This window comes from Hydra vulgaris, chromosome 08 (assembly GCF_038396675.1).
Source record: "Hydra vulgaris chromosome 08, alternate assembly HydraT2T_AEP".
Lineage (NCBI taxonomy): Eukaryota > Metazoa > Cnidaria > Hydrozoa > Anthoathecata > Hydridae > Hydra > Hydra vulgaris.
Window position 1 is genome coordinate 24,169,078 of NC_088927.1, and position 21,947 is coordinate 24,191,024.

Sequence of the window (21,947 nt, forward strand, 5' to 3'; positions counted from 1 at the left end):
GCTTAAAAGTATGATATCATCCGCATATGCCACCACACCAGTGAAGTTACCATATATCGATGTGCCAACAATACCTTGATTTGTAATAGTTTCAAGAAGACTTTCAGTGTAAATATTATATAGGTGAGGTGAAAGAATCGATCCTTGTCTTACTCCTTGCTTTAGAAGAAAAGAGTTTGATTTACAACCTTGATATGAGACTGTTGCACTACTATTGTTATATAACGAAGAGATAGTGTTAACTATACAGAGTGGTAATTTTTTATCGAAATATAATTTATCAAATAGGATATTCCAGTTGCAGCAATCAAAAGCTTTTTTTACATCTAAAGAGCATAGGTATACAGGTGAATTGTTGCTATTGTAATGTTTAATTGTTTCGCTAATTAGAAATTCAGCATGTAGCGTTGAACAGTTAGCATTGAATCCAAATTGTAGGAGGTGAGTATCTCTAATATCCGGACATATAATAAGGATTAGGTATTCTAGAACCTTTGTAAAAATTGGTATAATGCTCATACCGCGATAATTGTTCGGGCTATCTAAAGACTTTTTTTATACGATTTAACAAGGGGTACAATAATAGACGTCGACATTGATAATGGTGTCCATCCATAATTAATGGAATAATTAAAAAATTTGATGAGCCATTTTGTTAAAGTATCACAATTTGCGTATTTCAAATGTTCTGCTGAGATACCGAAAGAGTCAGGAGATTTTTTAAATTTTAGGTTCGAAATAGCCCTAATTATATTTTCTTCAGTTATTATAACATCATCATGTTTTGTACACGGGGGAATTCTCCGATGATTTCCATTACGATGTGTTATTTTTGAAGTATTCAGTACTTTTTCGAAGTGGTTTGCAAATTCTGAAGTAATGGATTCTTTGTCTTTTTTATTATTTATGGTAAATAGTCTAGAATTTATGTCTTTGTTTAAACATCTAAAAGCATTCCAAAAGTTTTTTGGTCTAATATTTTTTAACTTTTCAATTTTAGTATACTGTGCGCAAATTTTATTATTTTGAGCCAACTTGACGGCTTTGCGAAAGCTTTTACGAGCCATTAAGTAACGATTGAAAGTTACGGAGTTTAAATCTTTTAAAAAACCAGAATCCCTCCATTTGTTGAAATGAATTGAAAGAATAGTTTTAGAACGACTTAATTCAGGTGTCCACCAAGATATATTATATTAAAATTAATCTTTTATTTGTAGTTCATAAGTATAAAAATATAATATATTCAAATAGCAAGTCTCTATATGATTTCATGTGTTTTAGTAAATAATTAAACAGCTATTTAAAATATAAACAATCGATTATTTTCAAACAACCTCATAAAGACATTAACTTTACAAAAAAAATGTATTTACAATTATTTCAAAAACTTACCAACAAAGTAGTAAAAGTTTGTTCGCAATTCGTCATGGTAAGCTAATAAAATTTATACTCGTTAAAAATATTAAAATAAAATTTATTAGTAAAACTAGAAGAAATGGGCTCATTATTCATCGAGATAAAAATGAAAAAAAATGGACTCGTTTTTCATCGAGATACAAATGCAATATTAATTTGAGATAAAAAAGACAGATTTGTAAATTGTAAAATAGTTTCTTCGAAACAAAAATATTTTGCGCTTTATAAATAAAGTTTGTAGTTAAATTTAAATGTCTTTTTTTAAGTTATCAAAAGTTTCTAACCAAACTTTGTAGAGTTGGTCGGTCAAAATAAATAATAAAAAAATGTTTGTAAAAAACGTTTTCGCCAAAACTTTAATTTCAAAGCCTACCATTTATTTGAAAAGAAACTTCTCGAATTAAATTGGCGCATCATCTTGAACCATGTAGTAAATGGAATATCCTCTTTTAAAATATCAGTGCATAAATATGCTCGACTTTTTTTAGAATATTTCTTGATTAAAATGTTTGATACATCAGTCGTTTTATATAAAGTACAATGATTGACTAGGCTTAAGTTCCATTCCCTTAATGTCTTCACGTCAGTGTAAAATTCCGGAGGGCTTGTTTTTATTTTTACCCAAAAGGTTTCGTTAAAGTGTTTATAAATTGCTGCGTCAAGTTTGTTCCAATTTAAAACTTTTTTAGTTGCGCCATTTATGTCATTGGTGTTTTTGTCTTTAAATTTTCGTGCATTGTGAACAAAAAAAACAACATCTTCTAACTCCCAATTTAACTCATTTTTCAACAAAACCAAAGACTCTTCCATGTATTCCATGATCATAACCAGATGAAAGTCTTGCGAAATAGAATGTAAAACTTTATTTATGTATTCAGGTGTTTCGTTCCATACGTCAAAACCTAAATCAAACGCATTTGGGTTTTTAGCTAAAGCAAATGAACCTTCTCCTTCTAATAAATTTACAGATTGAAGAAAAGACTTTAATGGTTCTTCTGGGATTTTAAAAAACTCGTCCAACAATGGCATGCTTCCACTAAGATTGAAAAATTTTTTGAAATTTAAATATTGAACTGCAGAATCAAACTGGGAGTAAGGTTCTCTAATGATTGTGATTATTTTAGTACCAGGACCCATTATTTTTAACATTTTTTCTTTGTGAAACACGGCGTGGTTGAACAGCATATTGTATATTTTATCTTTAGTGTGTAAAAATAGAAGTTTCTCGTCAAATTTTTCAGGGTAACAAAATCTGTGTTCACACTGAGGCAAAACAACATTTAGTTTATTTGACTTTGAATATCTTTGCATAATGTTGGTAACTGTAGATGAACCTGTTTTATGTGTTTTTAAAAAAATTACACTACGTTGAGGATTCTTTGAAATATTTGCCATATTTTGAGGTGGTATCGTAAAATTCTTTCTAAAAGGAAAGTCATGAACAAAATAAAAAATTACGCTAACCTCTAACGTAAAGAAGTTTATATATAAAGTGTTCATTTTTTTTACTCTCAAAAGGCAATGTTTATATAACGTGAGGTTAGAATAAGAGGGTTCTATCTTCCTATTGTAATGTTAAGAGAATTGAACAAAGTTTGTTACATTCTCCTAGATTTTATAAATTGAAAAATAAAACTTAACAAAAAATAAAAACAAATTTAACAGTTGATAATTTAAAAAATTCAAAAATCAAATTTGTTAAATTGGTTGCTCAGAATACATATTTATTATTATTTAAATAATATAGATTGGCATAAGATTAAGTAGTATATCATGACGGAGAATTGTGAGGTTTTATCTCCCATTTTTTATGTTGAGATAATTTAACTTTTGGGATTTATTTATTATATTTTTCACATACAAAGTAGAGATAGAACCCGATTATTCTAAGATCATAATATATGAGAAGCATTTTTTAAGAGAAATTTCTTAATAAGTATTTATATTGTTATATATTTAATTTTTTAAATTTTACATCTTGGGTTTCCTTTCAAAAGTCTGACTTTTTTAAAAAAAAAGTGTGTGTGTGTGTGTTTGTGACTCTGTGTGTGTGTGTGTGTGTGTGTGTGTGTGTGTGTGTGTGTGTGTGTGTGTGTGTGTGTGTGTGTGTTATATGTTAGTGAGATCATCCATTACTTATAATGTTACATTAAGATTATTAATGATAAACTAAGAAACAATCACAAGGTTAGATTTTATCACGTGATTATTTTTTCCGCGATATTCGAGATGCAGATTAAGCAATAGCTTTTCCACATTAGGTTTTGTCTAATATTGGCTCTGTTTACATTTTATAAAGTATTTGACTGTTTATTTAACGCATATTTTTTCAAGAGTTACTTTTTGTATAAGTTTGTAATCAGAAATTTGATAACAGTCATCAAAATCAGGGGTGCGAAGTCCTATAGATTTTTAGGGACTCTTGGACTACGGGGTCAAAAATAAGGGACTCCTTGGAAGCGGACTTTAAATTGGCACACCCAAAACTCGTTTATTATTTATTTATCAGCCTTTTTGCTGAATCTTAAAAACGTGGTTATACCTATTTTAATTATTTAGCCAATAAAAATTTAATTATTAAACCAATAAAAAATCGTTTCACTGCTTTTCAGCAGTAAAAGGAAAAACCATTTTATTAAAAAAGTTTATTAATTACCGAATTACGCGTTTATTATTACGCAATTATTTACCGAATTGGCGCGATATTATCTACCGAGTTAAGTCCGCCTTCTTGGACTCCATACAACAAATTTTTTTAAAACTTTTTTGAATCAAATTTTTCTTTTTTGAATCAATTTTTATTTTTTGAGTTAGAGTTTTAGGTATGAAATATATCCTAAAATGCTAGAGTAGACTATGTAAAGTTTGATTTATGCTGTAAAAAATATAATTTATGTTTGATTTCATTTCTTTGCTCAAAAAATAACTATTTCTTTAAGTTGAAGGTATTTTTACTAGTATACTTTATATAAAAAACTTGTTAACTTCAAGTATACAAGCGGTAGTGGTGTAGTGGTAGAGCTCTTGCCTTATAAGCGAAAAACTCCGAATTCGATTACCGCGCTTGACTTGTTTCTCCGCGCATCGGCCTTTTCTTATTTTATACCCTTCTCAAAATGACATAATTAGTTAAATAAGATTAAATAATTAATTACCCTCAAAAAATAGTTATTAAAAAAATTATTATAATAACTTGTAAACTAAACGCGTAGACCTAAATATTGTAATGCGATTTTATTTAATTTAAATGATAAATTATAGCGACTCAAAAAATATGACCAGTTTTATTCTGACGAAGTACTCAGACACATTTAAATAGACTTCAGTTGCTACACTTGTAAAATGATAACTGTTTGTAAAAATACTTTTAAACTATTTTTTACAGTAAAACCATATCTGTTAGTTTAAACAATATCATTAGGAGAACGCGTTTTAAAAATGGATTTTTTACTTTGGTATCAACGCAGGCGTTGAATGGTTTGAAAAGTATTTCTAACCACTGTGCCACAGCTACGTGTATATATTTGTGTTTAGAAAGCGAAGCGCTAAATTAAAATTCTCATTGTGTTCTCCTTCAGAAAAACTGGGACAATGGCAACTATAGCTCAAGCATAATTCGGCAACTAGCTATTAGTATACACCAAATATTCTGTGTTCCACATATGCTGCGACTCCCCTCTTAAATTCTTTAAAAGCAATATCTGTTATAGGCGATGTATGGCACAAATACATGGCACATTTTTGAATAATTTATGTCGCAGGGCTTGCCATAAGCAGCGCTATTCAATGCGTTTGTGATTTTACTGAACTAAAGTTACGTAACTGTTAGCTGAGCATATGGACTCTGGACTCCGACATTGTATCCCTGATCAAAATTAGTTTTATTCGAGTAAACTATCTATTATTGTGAAACATGTGTGCATACAGTATGTTTATAGCAATCTGATTTTGAAAACTTAACATAAACTTAAATTATATCCTAAAGTAATAACAAGCATAATAAATATTTATTCTGTAAAAATCTTATTTAGTTCAGACCATATACAAGTTGTTTAATACAACCATAAGACAGCCGTGGCGTATTAGTTAGAGTCTGGCTTAGAACCAAGAGGTGTAAATTCCCTAGTTAAATAGTCTTTCGCAGTGCTCTGTGATTAGACCATCAGGACTTCTAGGAGGACCTTAATGAACACACACAAAACAAAACAAAAAAATTAGTAAATTATTATCATTGTCAAACTTCCTATATTTGACAGTACATAATTTACATAAAATATTTTTTTTTTGTATAAATATTACATATGTTACAATTTTGATAGTTTATTTTTATTGATATACATTATAAAAAAAAATTATTAGAATTTTAGTTAAATATTTTAAGCTAATAAACAGAGGTTTAGTAAAATGGTCTCACCTGATGACAGTATTTAGCGTTGTTGTAGCTTCGGGTGCCGTGAAAATATATCTGCAGTCAAATCTTTTTCTAAAGTAAGGAAAAAATGAAAAATATGTTTTCTTTTTTTTGTAAACTAGGATATCTTAAATATTTATCATGTAGTATTATCAAAATTAGAACCACCAAGTCCTTTCAACGCACACACAAAAAGACCTAATCACCGAAATCAGAGCACCCTATTGCGACAATGAAACGGAACACTATTTCATTGTAATGTCTTCCTTATAGTCACACCATATGGTGTAGGAGAGACCGAGGCTAGTTGACTCGGTTTTTACTCTATGATCTCTTTAACCCTAACAGCACATTTTTTGAAAATATTAAAGTTTAGTCTCAAAGAGTATGAATTAAGGGAACTTATAAAGTTTGGATTCATTTACAAAAAAAATCTTGGGGCCTTCCCGGGCCCTCAAAAAAAAATTGCGCTAACTTACCCCACCACGGGGTAAATTGACGCAAACTATAAAAATGATTATTAATGTATTAAATGTACATTAATAATGTAATGTATAAGTGCAAAATTAATAAAAAAATTTTTACTATTAATTTTGGCGACAATTTTTAGCCAAAAATTTAATATTACTTTTAGATGGTACCAAATATTAGTACGTATAACAGCCAAAACAGTAGCCCACTTTTCATTTGTGAAAAAAAATCCTATTTATTAGAATAATTTTTTTATTAGAATAAATTTTTTCAACATTGTTAAAAATTTAAAAAAAAAAAAAATTGATTTCATAAAAATATATATTTTTTTCCATAGTAAATGCTATGAGCCAACTTACCCCGTGAAAATTTTGCTAACTTATCCCAAGAGCCTTTTTTTCAATAAACAGTCTATAGATCCTGAAAAACGGCAACTTTGAAAAAAGTCTGACTAGATTTAGTAAACCAATTGTGACTGGAACTTTTACAATAATTTTTTTTTTCATACGACTAACTATTTTTTTTGTAAAGTAAAAAGGAAGCCATGTTCCAAAAGTTACGTTTTTGTCCAAAAAACACATAAACCTTAATATCTCCCATGCACATACGCAAATCCTGACAATACTATAGTAAATGATGAAATGGTCAAGTAGGAAGGTTTTGTGTAACTTTTGTCACTTTCTAATGAAAGGCTCTGAAGATAAACGCAGTTCTTCAACTTACCCCTGCGGCCAACTAGCCCCGGTCTCCCCTACAAAGAATATGAAGTATATACAAACGTAATGTTGACGTAATGTTGATTGCTTTTTATGCTAATAGATTAATTAGGTAGTGTAATCAATAGTATGAATTCCACATTCTAAAATCGTAATATGTATATATATATATATATATGTATATATATATGTATATATATATATATATATATATATACATATATATATATATATATATATATATATGTATATATATATATATATATATACATATATATATATATATATATATATATATATATATATATATATATATATATATATATATGTATATATATATATATATATGTATATATACATATGTATATATATATATATATATATATATATATATATATATATATGTACATATTTAGAATATATATATATACATATATATATATATATATATATATATATATATATATGTACATATATATATATATATATATATATGTACATATGTAGAATATATATATATATATATATATATATATATATATATATATATATATATATATATATATATATTCTAAATATGTACATTATATATATATATATATATATATATATATATATGTACATATGTAGAATATGTAGAATATATATATATATATATATATATATATATATATATATATATATTCTAAATATGTACATATATATATATATATATATATATATATATATGTACATATGTAGAATATGTAGAATATATATATATATATATATATATATATATATATATATATATATATATATATATATATATATATATATATATATATATATTCTAAATTATAATTCAACAACAGTCATCAAGTAATCTAGTCATCTGGGTGGTAAAACACCTTATGTAGACAGGACTACAATCAACATTACACCGGGGTGGGTGGTGACACTTAACCCGCTGTAATGTTAAAAAAATGTTTGATTGTTTTTTTACTTATTATTTCGATTATCTATCTATTTAAACTTTCAAGACTCCGTATACAACCTAATCATAAAATTAAATCTTTTATGTCTAATTGACTGAAATACTCCGCTGTTCTCATTTGTATAAAAATACTAATTTGAAGTCTATAGACCTCCACTTATAAGTAAAGAAAAAAAGAAAAAATAATTACAAACTTTATACTTAAATGTCATTAAATCAAAGAACATTAAAAAATCTCTCGCGGCCAGATCAAGGCTAAATCAAATAAAAAATTGATAAAAGTTAAAAGCGAAAACAAATCATTTTGTTTTAAATCATTTCTTGTTAAAGCTTATTCTTATTTAGAATCCATTTAAATAAGTAGATTTATTTAGAACAACTATCAAGTTACTCAAAATGTTAACTTTTTTTTTCATTTTTTATATTCTTCTTCTCATGTATCTAAACCAGTTCGTTATTGTTTGGACTAAATAAAGTGCAAACAATAACGAACTGGCTTAGACATATAAGAAGAAGAAAATACAAAATGAACAAAAGATTGTTTAAATAAAATTTAAATAACACTGAGTTTGTACTGTATACAGTACTAACTCAATGTTATTTAAATCCTTTTCAATTATCATGAATATATTACACTTTTACCTGATTTGTTTACCTTTAAAGGTTTTTTGATGTATTTTTCTAAACTAAGTTGTAACTTTTTACTTAGTTTTTATATGCTTATGTTATTTTTATTCTATGTACTGGTTGTCTTAAGTCATGAGATGAATATTTTTCGAAAGGATTTCTTCTATTTAGATAAGATCATTCTCACAAAACTTTTTGATTGATTAAGTTCCATCTTGTGTATATACACTCTTATTCTTTACGCGAACTACCTTATCCGAGTTTGTTTTTTTTGTGTCTGTTTGCATTGAAAAAGAGGTAAAATACAAATAAAATATTGTAAGTTAATATAATATTTCAAGTAGGCCAACAAGCCACACAATAAATATAACATATATAAAAGTAAGTTCATGAAAAACATTTACAGAATAAAACTTATTCTATATTTTTAAATAAAACTTCAGAGTACCACCTACCAACCAATCATTGTAATCTGCTTTGGTTTATAAAAAATAAACGCTACAAGTCCAGTGTTAACAGAATTGATGCATTTTCCGATTGCATAACTGATTTGTATATTTCGTTTTTATTGTGCCAATCAGTTTTAATAGATGTTTACCACCGTTCTACAACAAACTACACGTCTTTTTCTATTTCATCAAAATGCTTCAAATTGTGTGTAGTGCTTGAGTTGATTCTCATTTCAGTGTATTCTTATTTCAGTGCATTCTCTTTGTAGATTGCTACTTTAATTTTTGGGTATGTTTATGTTTACCTTGCGCTTAAAGCCAAATAATTTAGGAACAATATGGGGCATTTTTCGGGGTACTTTGCCACTTGAGCACAAGGTAAATGTCAATATTTCTGGAATTTTTTTTTGTAATCATATTTTTTTTATATTTGCCCGCAAATTCTTGCGTATTTGCGTTTTGAAAATTTTATTTTTTTGAACACCCCGAGTGAACACAAGTATTAGGGTAATTTTTTCCCAAGTTTCAATATAAATCTCAATATTTTGTAAAAAAAAAATTTTCAATGTGATCATAATGGCTTTAAGTTTTTTTTAGATTGTTGTGTATCCTATTTTTTAGATTGTTGTGTCTTTTCATAATTATTATTTATACTAAAAAATAATTTCACAAAAAAATATTTCAGCGCAAATGCGCAAAAAAAGAATTTTGCGCAAATACGCAAAAAAAAAAAGCATTTTTTTTTGCGTAAATTATACGAAATTTTTTTTTTATTTTAAACAAGACTTATGAAAAAACCAGGATACACAACAATCTAAGTAAAAAATTTGGGTCATTATGACCACATCAGAAAAAAATTGTACAAAATATTAGGATTTACCTTACGCTCAAAGCCAAATAATTTCGGAACAATTTGGCAGATTTCAAACTCTCTATCTAAGATTTAATTTTTTTAGTTAGAAGTTTTTAATTAAAACTAAAAAAATTAAATAATTCTAATAATTCTATTTTTAACTTTTATTTCATTTTAATCTGTTTTTAATTGAGATAAGAACTTTAAAACGTGATATAAATAACTTCTTAATTTATAACTTCTTTTAAATTTCATCACTGAATATCTCTAAAAAGAGATATTCAGTGATGACATTTTAACTTTTATTTTAAAAACACATTACCAAAGCTTGTTTAACCTCTTTACCTTATTAGATGCGTAGTAAGTTCTTCTTTTTTTGAAATCATATAGCAGATAGGTAAGCACCAAATAAAAGCTAAAACCAAAATCCCTCTTTTAGTCGTCCAAGGTGAGCGTTTGATCAAAGTTTGGTATTGATAACGAAAGTAATTACGAGTGAATGGAAACATTTTCCAGTAGTCAAATCAAAACATAGTTTTCATTTATGAAATATATCAATCTATGAAAAAAGAAAAAAAAATTTATTAAATTATAAGCAACTATAATAGCATATAAGTTAAATTACATTTTGTAAAACTAAGATTTTTATAAGATGTTGTAAGGAAACTTGTTTACAAAAATTAAAATTAACAGCCGCTTTTTTTATTTTTACAATGTAACCCCATTAATTCATTGTCCTATTAAACAACTAGAGACCCCCACACTTATTAATTTTATTACCCTATAAAAAAAAATTCTTTGTATGTATGTATGTATGTATGTATGTACGGATGCACCTCAATATTATCATATGAAAGTTTTGTTAATATTTTTGTGAAATTTGTTGTTTTTCATACAATTATTACTATGATTTAAAAGATGAATTAAAAGTTTAAACCAATTAATGTTTAGAATAGCTTTAATAAATCAATTAATGCTTATAAGTTTTCGATGTCAAACTTTGTTTAGAGCTGTCGACAGCTAATTGCATTTATAAACTAATTTTTTTAATTTTGTTATCTAGATGCTCCAAGAAGACCTAACGGTCTTGTTACAGAGCACCACGGAAATGCATTTAACTAGGAAGTTCACACCTCCTTCTTTACCGTGACGCGAATATATGTTCAGAGTTCGTTTCGAACCTCGATCTCCTGCTTCTATAGCAAGCGGTCTAAACACTGCGCCACGGCCGCGTTATTCATCATGGATGTTTTAAATGAACGTTTTTTTTTTTAAACTAAAATGAATGTGACTATTTATTAAATTTGTTTATTCTATTACTTAAATTAAATGTTATTAAACACAACATTAATTTTCTTTATAATTGGACATTTCTATATGTACCAACTAATAGTACATATGGATCATTGACTAAACCGAAAACAGCCATCCTCAAGAGTATCTCTAAATACAAATCCATCTTTACGGATTTTAAGGATCTTTACTTAAATAACAATCAAAAACCATTACTAACAGAAAGCTACGAAGGATCATCACTAGAGTTTTAAAAAGGAATGCATTCTCCCTAAATAATTCTCCCTAATTATTCTTTTTAAAGTAGAAAAATAAGAATTTAGCAAAGGTTGAAGAGTTATCCAAATATAGCCAAAATAAAAACCTAAAACAAGATTCACAGAGGTCACCATTGAATCGAATGAAGTATGCTACTACTGCAAAAACGGAAAGAAAAAAAAAATCCAACAAAAACCACTCAAAAGAAAACTGAACTTATTATGGATCACGCATATGATCCATAACAAATTAATGCAACAATCCGTTTGTACTCCGGTATTGAGTAAGGTTTTACCATAGTGCTTTTAAAGATATACATAGAGTTTTAAAGTTTCGAAGTAACTTCATAAAAATTACTGGTAAAAGATGCTGTATCCCTATTAAAAGTTGTTCTTTAAGATTTATAATCTTAAATGCCTTTGAATAAATGCCTTGAATGCCGTTGAATAAAGTGTGCTCTTGTGATAACCACAAAAATTATCATCAACGTTTTTGACTTATCTTTTCTAATATATTTGCTAATTACTCAACCACTGTAATTATTACTTTAATATATATATAAGCATATATAATTAATTAATTAACATTTATAAATATATATAATTTTTACCAAAAAAGAACTATAATGATATGAAATTCCCTGTCGAAACATCGACAGGGAATTTCATATCATTTCGACAGGGAATTTCATATTATTTCGACAGGGAATTTCACATCATTTCGACAGGGAATTTCATATCATTTCGACAGGGAATTTCATATCCTTTCGACAGGGAATTTCATATCGTTTCGACAGGGAATTTCATATCGTTTCGACAGGGAATTTCATATCGTTTTGACAGGGAATTTCATATCATTATAGTTCAACTATCGTAACATCGTTTACCTATTCTTCTTTTTTGTATAATTTCGTACACAAATTTAAAAAAGTAAAACATTGAACTAAACAATCTGTTTTATCATTTTGTATTCCTTAATGCAAATGAATCAAAATAAAAAAAATATTAAGAATATATTAATTAAATTTTCTTCTTCGTTTTTTTTTTTTTTTACAGTATTTTTTATACTCCTCATTTTATTTTCATTTTACTCATTTTATTACAAAACCTGGAATTTTCTTTATTTCAAAAAATATCAAAATAAAGTTATTTTATTGGGAAAAAAAACAAACACAAATGCTTGACACGCCTAAAAACATTTTAGAGTGTGTTATTTTATTATATAATAAAAAAGGGTCATTAAGAAATCAAACTGACCGTTATAAAAGAAAGATTAAGTGAGACTTACAATTATCAGATCACGTTAAAGTAGTTTTTGAATGTTGATAACAAAAAATTTATTCAAAGTTTTTGGTTTTATATAGTAACTTTAAATAACCGTTCTTATTCCGATTTTATTTTTGCTTAAAATTAATGTTTATTAATAATTTATATAGTTTAACCAAACTATTGATTTTAAACAGAATACCGATTAATCTTTAATGTTGTATTTTTTATTCACTTTATACAATGATTGTATTTAAGATTTTAAATTATATTTAACCTTTATTTATATGATTATATCTGATACACTATATATGAGTTATAACTTATATTAGACTTGAAAAATAAATAAAAAACGCTATCTTTATATGTAAATAAATATAAATCGAAAACGAAAAATAATAAATAAATCGAAAACTTTATCTTTATATGTAAATTGAATGAACATAATAAAATTATTGAAACAAGACAAGTTTAAGAGCTTGTTCTAAAAACTAGAAATTTTGAAAATTTATTTCTGGCATACTTTTTAAATTTCTACTATTTTTAATACACCTGTGGTAATAAATGAGGGAATGTTAGTAATAAGCAAAATTTGTATTTATTTTTTTATAAAGTAAATACAAAATAAATCTTAAAAAATACAAAACAACCTATATATACATCCATAAACAATATATACATCTACATCTACCTCTATATCTGCTAAAATATTTAATAAATGAGCTTCCATACCATCAGCTGCCCAGTGTCAAGAATATCCTACAATACTTTTACTTTTAAAGTTTTAAAGAAATTTATTAGTCAAATTAGAAATTTATTATTTATTAGTCACCATAGTTAATAAGCCTTTGCACTACTTAAAGAGATGTGGCTCCAAAATGCTGTGACGTGAAAGTTTGGTAAAAAATTATTGACAAAATCGACACTTAGATTACCTGAACTAATTTAAAGTTTAGATCATTTACCTAAAATAATAAAATATAGTCAAATCAGCTTTAAAATTTGATAGAACTAAAATGCAACTAAAAATAAGAACTAAATAAAAATGTTTTCAATAGTGAAAAGATTCTTTGTCATTTCTATGCCTGTTAGCTTTGTGGACACGTTTCTGTTTAAAATATATTTGGCCAAGAACTAGCTAGAATTAATTAACTGCAAGATTAATAGCATACATCTCAAACATTATGAATACGTTTATTTAAATCTTTGATGAGCTGTCCTTGGTACTTCAAAAATCTTTTTTATCTATTGAACCATCAGTTACTTCAAAAGCATCTTGTTATTGAAGCATGATTGAGCAGTTTTTAAGGATGTGTTTGATTTGACTAAAGAATATCCTATTTATTCAGTCACTAAAGAAAAACATTCAGTTACACGTTAGAACGATTGTATTAAATAAAAATTTTTATTGTCCGTTTTAATAATATTGAGGATGTTAGAAAGACGACTATAACTGGCTTTTAAGTTATTACTATAAAAGAATTTGTGAAACTATTTGTGTTTTTGGAAATGATGCTTTTCAATTAGATTTAGAAAAAAAATTTTATGTTGATTCTTACATTTAGTGTTTGATTATAAATATTCATGATTTTCAATAATAGATTTCAATTTTTTCAACGTATCTGGTTCTGTGAATGCTCATCTAAGACTGATTTATAAAAATCATTATCAATTCTCATAAATAATGCCTAATGTATGCAATAAGTAAAAAATGATTATTTATCTTCTTGGATATTCTAATTAAGGAATCTTTCTTTAATTCTGTATTACTTACTGTAGTACTAAAACATATACCTCCAATTTTAGCTTTAAAAATCTTTAAAATTTTGATTACTATAATACTTCATTAAAATTTTTACAAGTATAAAAAATGCAATTTAAAAATATTTGTTGTAAAATAACATTTTGTAAATAATAAGTTACAATCGTTTGTCAATCACATAGATGTATAATTAAATATTGAAATTTTTTTAACTCAAAAAAAAAAAAGGAAATTTTTAGAATAAAGCAACAATACTATGTGTTTTCATTTAAATAAAAAAGTAAAACATATATCCCAGAAAAAAAAATTGACAATTTTTTATTTAACTTACAGGTAAAGAGGCTTCATAATGCAGTGAGACCTCAGAAAGTCAGGTTTTAAATCAAGCAGCATAAATTGTACATCAAGTTGTACAAACTATAGTTGTGTATACAAATATATTACTCTTATAACCGTTCAAAAAGATTGCAAAAATTACAAGTTCAGCTATATCTTGCAATTCTGAGGCAATTTCAGAAGTTGCTATGGATAGATTTAGCACAAAGAACTCCAAATCTATTTAAAATGATATCTTCACTACAAGCTGAACTTAAAACATGATTTAACTCTAATGGGAATGTTAATTATACGGTTGCTTTTTGATTGATGTACTTTCCAAGACTAATATCAAGGGATTAGAAGGGATTAGTTAAAACACAACGAGCACAATAAAAAAAAAGACTTTTAGTGGTCTTAAAAAGATAAAATCAGTGAACGATTAATCTTTCTCAGTGAGTAGCTGTTTGACATGAATGAAACGTCACCGGTGTTTAATAGCACCGGTGATGATTCATCTCAACTTCTTAGAAAAGAAAAGTAAATGAAAAATGATCAAACCAATGATCTCTACAAAAAATATGCATATATATGAAGATTTGGAAACGAAAGGTCCAATTGCAAATGAAATAAGTGAAAATGTTTGCTCAAATTGGACATCAAACCCCAACAATCTGCAAACACAAAACATTTATCTTGCAGAACTGGCAAAAATTTTCTTATTATTTGCTGGTGGCAGTGTGCAACAGGGTTGGCAAAAACCCGGGTTTTTGAGCAAAAACCCAACCCAACTGGGTTTTTAGGTGGGTTTTTGGGTGGGTTATTGGGTATTTGGGTTTTTACTAACGTTCGGTATAAATCTTTAGTAACAAAGTTTGATAAGTTATTTAAAAGCTATTTTTCATCTTTTAAAGTTATATTGTCTTATACAAAAGCTTAATTAATAATCAGATTGCATTTTTTTTTTATATAAAGCTATTTTTATATTGAGTTATCTTTCTAGTTAAATTTAAAATATAGGTAGATTATAGGTCTTCATTTGACATTAACATGTCAAAGTATCAATCAGAGGGAAGAAATTAGGCTAGTGGGTGGAATGAAGTGGTCATATTAAGTGATCAACCAAATTAAGTAATATATAATTATTGCAAAGAAAGCATAATTAAAAAAATAGAGAGAGTTAAGATCCATTTTGATAAATCCAGAAGAAAGAAAAAAGATACACTAATAATTCCGCAGAAGTATTAGGCGATATATCAGTTTTAGAGTCAAGGCAATCTACATCTGCAGCATCAAACAAGTCTAACTAGTCGGATAATAATGATCAAAATTGTTTAAGCTTTATTAGTGGTTTTTCTTATTCGTCAATTGTTCATTCAACTGCAATGACGATGCAATGGCAAACATCCATTTCTAAATTTGTTAACAACAGCAAGTAATAAAAAGAATGAACTGGATTTGCAAATTGCAAGGTTTTTTTTTCAATAAATATACCATTTTACATAGTAGAAAACCTTGACTTGACTACCGAGCTGCTTAAAATATTTAAACCTGAGTGCGAGCCCCAAAATAGAAAACAGATATCTTCAGAGCTCTTAGTAAAGGTAAATGAAGGAGTAATCAATATAATGAAAGATGATCTTGATGATAATTGTGATGTTACCCTAATTCAAGATGATTGGAGTACAGTAATGATTTCATAGTTGCGCATAATATCCAAGACGATACAAAGATGATATTTTAAAGAGGTTTTCAAAAAGCAATGGCTTCATATCAATTTCTGGCCAATTTAAAAGATCCCAAATATAACTAAAAATAATGAAGGTAACTGTAAAATTGTTAAAAAAATTGAAAACTTGTATCAGATCAAATTAAAATAAATACAGATAAAAAATTTTATTAAGTTTATTACCCTTATAACTTTACTTATTTACTTAGAAAAAACATTGGATAGAAATCAAGAAGAAGAAGCTGAGGAATGAAGTCTATCCTGAATTTATGCCAGGCTACTAAACATTTAAACTAAAAAAAAATTTGTTGCCCAAAATATTTATTCAACGATAGTGTAAAAAGCACAAAATCAGGAACAAATTGGTGGAGAATTATAGAATTAAAGGAAAGTTTTCCAAATTGTCTGCAAGTTTTGCAAGATTATAACAACAGTTGTACATTTGTCCAAATAGTCTATTAAAAGATTGTTCTAATCCTTTAGCATTATTTAGTGCAAAATTAGGAATCTTCTAGGAAGAGGAAAAGCAACAATGCTTGTACAAATTTATTTACATTAAGGTCAAGATGCCCAGTTGCTGATGACTAAATTGTTAAATAACCTTTAAGTTTGAATATTACTGCTCCAAATAAAATAAATTCTCATTTATGATTCACTAAACTTCTTATTTTTAGAACAATTTTTGAGCAGCATCAAATCTTTAATGTGAATGGAAATTAATTTATGAATATAATAGTTATGAATAAAAGATTTACGACCAAAAACCCATTAAGTTGGGTTTTTGGTGGGTTTTTGCTCTTGGGTTTTTGGGTAGGTTTTTGGGTTTGGGTTTTTGGGTGCCAACCCTGATATGCAAATAGTGAATGGCTTTTTTGGAAGTATGTATAATTTATGAGAAAAAGCACAATCGTTTGCTATCGTCAAACGATGAAAAGGTTTTTATCATAATTTACCATCTATAGATTTTAAGTATCAAATATGCTAATTATTTTATATAAAAAAAAATTAAAAAAAAAATGTAATCTTTTTTTATGCGTTTTTTTTTTTTTGTTATCTGGTATTCGGTAATCGAATAGTGTGCAATATTTGTCCGAATACTGGTAATTGTCCGGATACTGTGCAATATTACTGGTATTTGTCCGATATACTGGTATTTGTCCGAATACTGGAATAATGGTAAAAAATAAGCCGAATAGACCGAATACCGAATAATCAGCGAATATTCGTCACATCTCTAAAAAATTAAAATATTTTGTTAGAATATGTCACGATGAAAACGTGGTAAAAAATTCACTTGATTTTACCGCCTTGGTCGTTGTTGCAGCAAATACTTTTTTTAAAGTTTAAGAAAAAAGCAAAGAGAAGAAAGAGAAACAATTTTTAGATATTAGAAACATTTACTATAATAGTTTAGTTAAAATAAAACAAAACATTTTTTCAAATTGATTTGATTATAAATATACATTACACATACAATACACAGAGAAACAATAGTGTCAAGTACAAGTATCAGGGTTTTAATTATTGAAAAGTATATAACAACTGTTTTTTTATTTGTTTTCATATTTTTACATGGTCATAAAATAAAGCGATGCTTTATAATTAAACAAATTAAAGACCAGACTTTGAGGTGAATCTTTAATCTGTTGTTGACGTACAACAACAATGTTTCATAAAAGTTTAATTTCCTAAACTCATTAAATGTTGGTTATTTGACTATACTATCGAAATCAAATTTCCTTATCTTAACTTCTCCTAAATATAAATTTATTTAAAAAGAAATAAAAATATATCTTTAAAACGTTAAAATGTTCAATAAATTAACAGAAATCTTTTTATCAATATTTCTATTTCTTTACCTCCTTATTCACCCTAAAGATTCTCCCTAAAGATTTTCCTTAAAGATTCTCCCTAAAGATTCTCCCTAAAGATATCCCCTAAAAATTCCCCTAAAAGACTCTCCCAAACATTCTTCCTAAAGCTTCCTGTAGTTTTAAATACTAAGTTTAATAACAAATTTTTACAACAACACTAAAAAATATTTTTCCTCGTTTTATTTGATTTTACAGAATTACTCCCGTAAAATCAAATTAAACAATAAAAAATATTTTCAAGATTTAAAAAACCAGATATTCACTAAGAACCGTATACAAATTTTTTACTGGTTTTATTTAATTCAAGAATTTTGTTATGAAATACTTTAATATCACGTAAATAACAAAAAAAACGGAAGTTTTTAAATCTTTTAGATTTAGAAAAGTAGTAACAATAACTACAGTTCTGAAAATTTCCTTTTATTTATTAGATATTTTATATTAAATAATAAAACTTTTTTATTTATTAGATATTTTATATTAAATAATAAAACTTTTTTATTTATTAGATATTTTATATTAAATAATAAAACTTTTTTATTTATTAGATATTTTATATTAAATAATAAAACTTTTTTATTTATTAGATATTTTATATTAAATAATAAAACTTTTTTATTTTTATTTTCAGCCGTGGCTTTTTTTCAGCAGTGGTTTAAGCAGCTGATTTCGGATAGAAAGATCTAAAACTAGATGTCTGCTCACTACATACAAGCGACATAAGTGACTGCCGGAAATTTAAGTAGCGCTCCTGATGTATGTTCTGGATAAAATGTTCTGGACAAGAACGTTCGTGAAGCATTTTAGGAAAAAAAAAAAAAAAAAAAACAAAAAAAAAAAAAATGCAGATGAAAGATGTTTAAATTGACAGAAGAGGAGAAGAAGTTATAATTAAAGAATATGCAAAAATGGTATAACTGAATTATGAGTTATTAATATATTAAAAACTATTTTATAAGTTCATCTCTTTTTTTAGATGATAACCTAAGAAAGCAACCTGCTAGTCAACAAAAGGTGGTAGAGGGGATTACCATTTAACTAACGCCTCATACTAAATGTGTAGCAGAGAGTAGAATTTAACTAGTTTTTATTCTAAATATCTATTTTTATTTCTAAATATCTGTTGAGTATTTTTTTTTTTAAGTTAGATTTTACAAAACTAGCGCTATTTTTGTCTTATTTATCTTTTAGTTGAAAAAAAAAACGTAATTCAAAAAAATATTAACAAGTGATATTTTTAAAGAATGAGTCATACAATAATTGAACTTTAAACATGATAAACAGGTAATATTAGTATTGTTGAATAAGTTTTAGTAAAGCTTTGCACTATGAAACGCGAATACTCATTTGAGACGTTTCAATTTATGACGACAAATATAAAAATTAATATAAATATCAGATTTTTTGTATAAAACTTATTTATTAATTTGAAAAACAAACTTGAAACAATCTTTTCGAAAAGTTCATGTATGGTGAGACTTGATTAATATTTAATAAGGTATCTTTGATATGAAATAATATATCAATTCATTTGTATATATGTGTATATATGTGCATATCTGTGCGTATATACACACTGTGAATGTATACACAGTGTGTATACATACACAGCGTATAACGTATATATAATGCATAACTTATATATACTATTTATTACTTATTTATGTTATTTATTTATACACATAATTTTACAATTAAAGCAGTAATAAAATATAAGGTAAACAATCGATTACTCTATTTGATAAAAAAAAAAGGCGCTGAAAAGTCGTTAAAAACGTTAAAAATTTGTTAAAACGTTGTTAAAAAGTCTTTTTCCAGATGAAATAGTGAGAAAGTTATTTTTTGTTCTCATTATCATTACCGTAACTTTATTTGACGTATCATATTTTAGATTAAAATTTATAGTTTTTGAAATCTCACTTTCTTTTTTATGATGGGAGAAAAAAATAAATATATTAAAAACTATATAAATGACTGAAAATGTTGGGCGGATTTATCGGATCTAGTTGTACTTTGTTAAGGATTCAAAAGATCATTTCAAAAAACATTTCAAATCTTGGGCGCCCAACATTTTCACTTGTTGACTTTGAAGGATATTTCAGGTCCTGAGAAAAAGTTTATTTTTTACTTTTTAGTCCTTTTCTTTTTTTAAAAGCTTTTTTTATTTTTTTATTTCACTAAACAACTTTCTCTAGTAGTTTTCTTTCTTTTAGTTGTTGTTTTTAGTAAACAACGTTTTCTAGTAGTTTTTAAAGGATTGAAACATATTAGCTAAACTATTCAAAACTTTACTTAATTTCTTTTTTATTAACTATTTCTTATAATTTTTTTTAATTGCTTAACTAATGATTGTTTTGCTCGGAAAAAGGTAAAAATAAACCAACAAGACAGCTTGCCATTAAAAATGTTGTAAAAATACAATTTTTACGGCCAAAAATTACATTAAAAAATAGAATTGCTAAAGCTATCAACTCTTTAAACTTTGTTGTTTTTTTTGGTAGTTATTTTAGGTGCTCCCAGAAGTCCTTCCAGTCTTATCACAGAGCACCGCGGTAGAGCATTTAACAAGAGGTTCATGCCTCCTTCCGTACCGATGTCACTTATTGGGCTAGAGCTGGCGTCGAACCTTGGACCTCTGTGTTCTGAGCGAGAACCATTGCATCACAGCTGCTTATTAAAATCATCATATTGATTTCAGGAGAAAAATCTGTTAAAACTGCGACCAATTGGATTTTCTATTAATCAAATAAATTACACCTAAAAACTTCAAAGCTTTACATTACGCTCTAAATAAAATTTCTCCTATGTTACTTTTACGGTTTGATGCTTTTAGAACTTTTGTGGGTAAGTTGATACCATCAAAACATGGTTTTAACCTAAACTTTTCAAAACAGCATGAGTTATCGTACCATGTAAAGAATTAATTATTTGTTTTTGCAGATTCTTTTAAAAATTTTAATTAATAGTTAGTGGCATCTAACATATTGCCTGTTTTTTTTTGTTTTTTGTTTTTTAATTAAGAAAAATTTAATGTCTAAAATAGTTGTTTTTATTTTTAAATCAATAGAAAATAATTATTTTGTATTTAGTTTTAATGCAAAGTTTTTATTTCATTTTATCACTGTTTTGTTTGGTGTATTTCTTTGGTATTGTTGTATTTCTTTGAAATCTAGATTAAAGAAGAGCTGCTGAAGATTCTAGAACGACACCTTTTTAAGATGAAATTGAGAACATAAAAACTGTAATTAAAAAATCATAATATACAATTAAAAAACACAACATGTAAATAAAAAATTGCGTTATGTAATTGAAAAACATAAAATGTAGTTAAGATATTGCAATAAGTAATTAAAAATAATAAAATGCAACTGTGAAATTATAATTAAATATAATTGCGAGTGCACAATGCAAGCTTGTAGATTATTGTAAAAAAATGAGTTAAATAAGTTCATAATATAAAGTTTAGCTTTTTAGCAAGAGCTTTTTTTTTTTTTTTCATCTTGTATGAATCCTGTCAAGTTTGTGCAGCAGC

The 21,947-nt window shown here is 26.5% G+C and overlaps 1 protein-coding gene across 1 annotated transcript; it reads right to left on the minus strand.

Annotated features, from left to right (window-relative positions):
- Positions 1 to 1,299: 1,299 nt before the first annotated feature.
- LOC101237265 (galactose-3-O-sulfotransferase 3) lies at positions 1,300 to 12,891 on the minus strand. The gene is made up of 4 exons (XM_065803278.1): positions 12,758 to 12,891; positions 10,265 to 10,478; positions 5,831 to 5,899; positions 1,300 to 2,839 (listed from the first exon to the last, which is right to left on the minus strand). The coding sequence occupies exons 2-4, from the start codon at positions 10,426 to 10,428 to the stop codon at positions 1,786 to 1,788; spliced, it is 1,287 nt and encodes a 428-aa protein (XP_065659350.1). The 5' UTR covers positions 10,429 to 10,478; positions 12,758 to 12,891; the 3' UTR covers positions 1,300 to 1,785.
- Positions 12,892 to 21,947: the final 9,056 nt, after the last annotated feature.

What these genes read in the sequence shown, in the direction of transcription:
- LOC101237265 (XM_065803278.1), bottom strand. Translation starts at nt 10,428, where the DNA reads ATGTTTCCATTCACTCGTAATTACTTTCGTTATCAATACCAAACTTTG. An exon ending in CTTACTACGCATCTAATAAG is followed by an intron (nt 5,900 to 10,264) that starts GTAAAGAGGTTA and finishes TCCTTACTTTAG; the next exon opens with AAAAAGATTTGACTGCAGAT. An exon ending in ACGCTAAATACTGTCATCAG is followed by an intron (nt 2,840 to 5,830) that starts GTGAGACCATTT and finishes CTTTCCTTTTAG; the next exon opens with AAAGAATTTTACGATACCAC.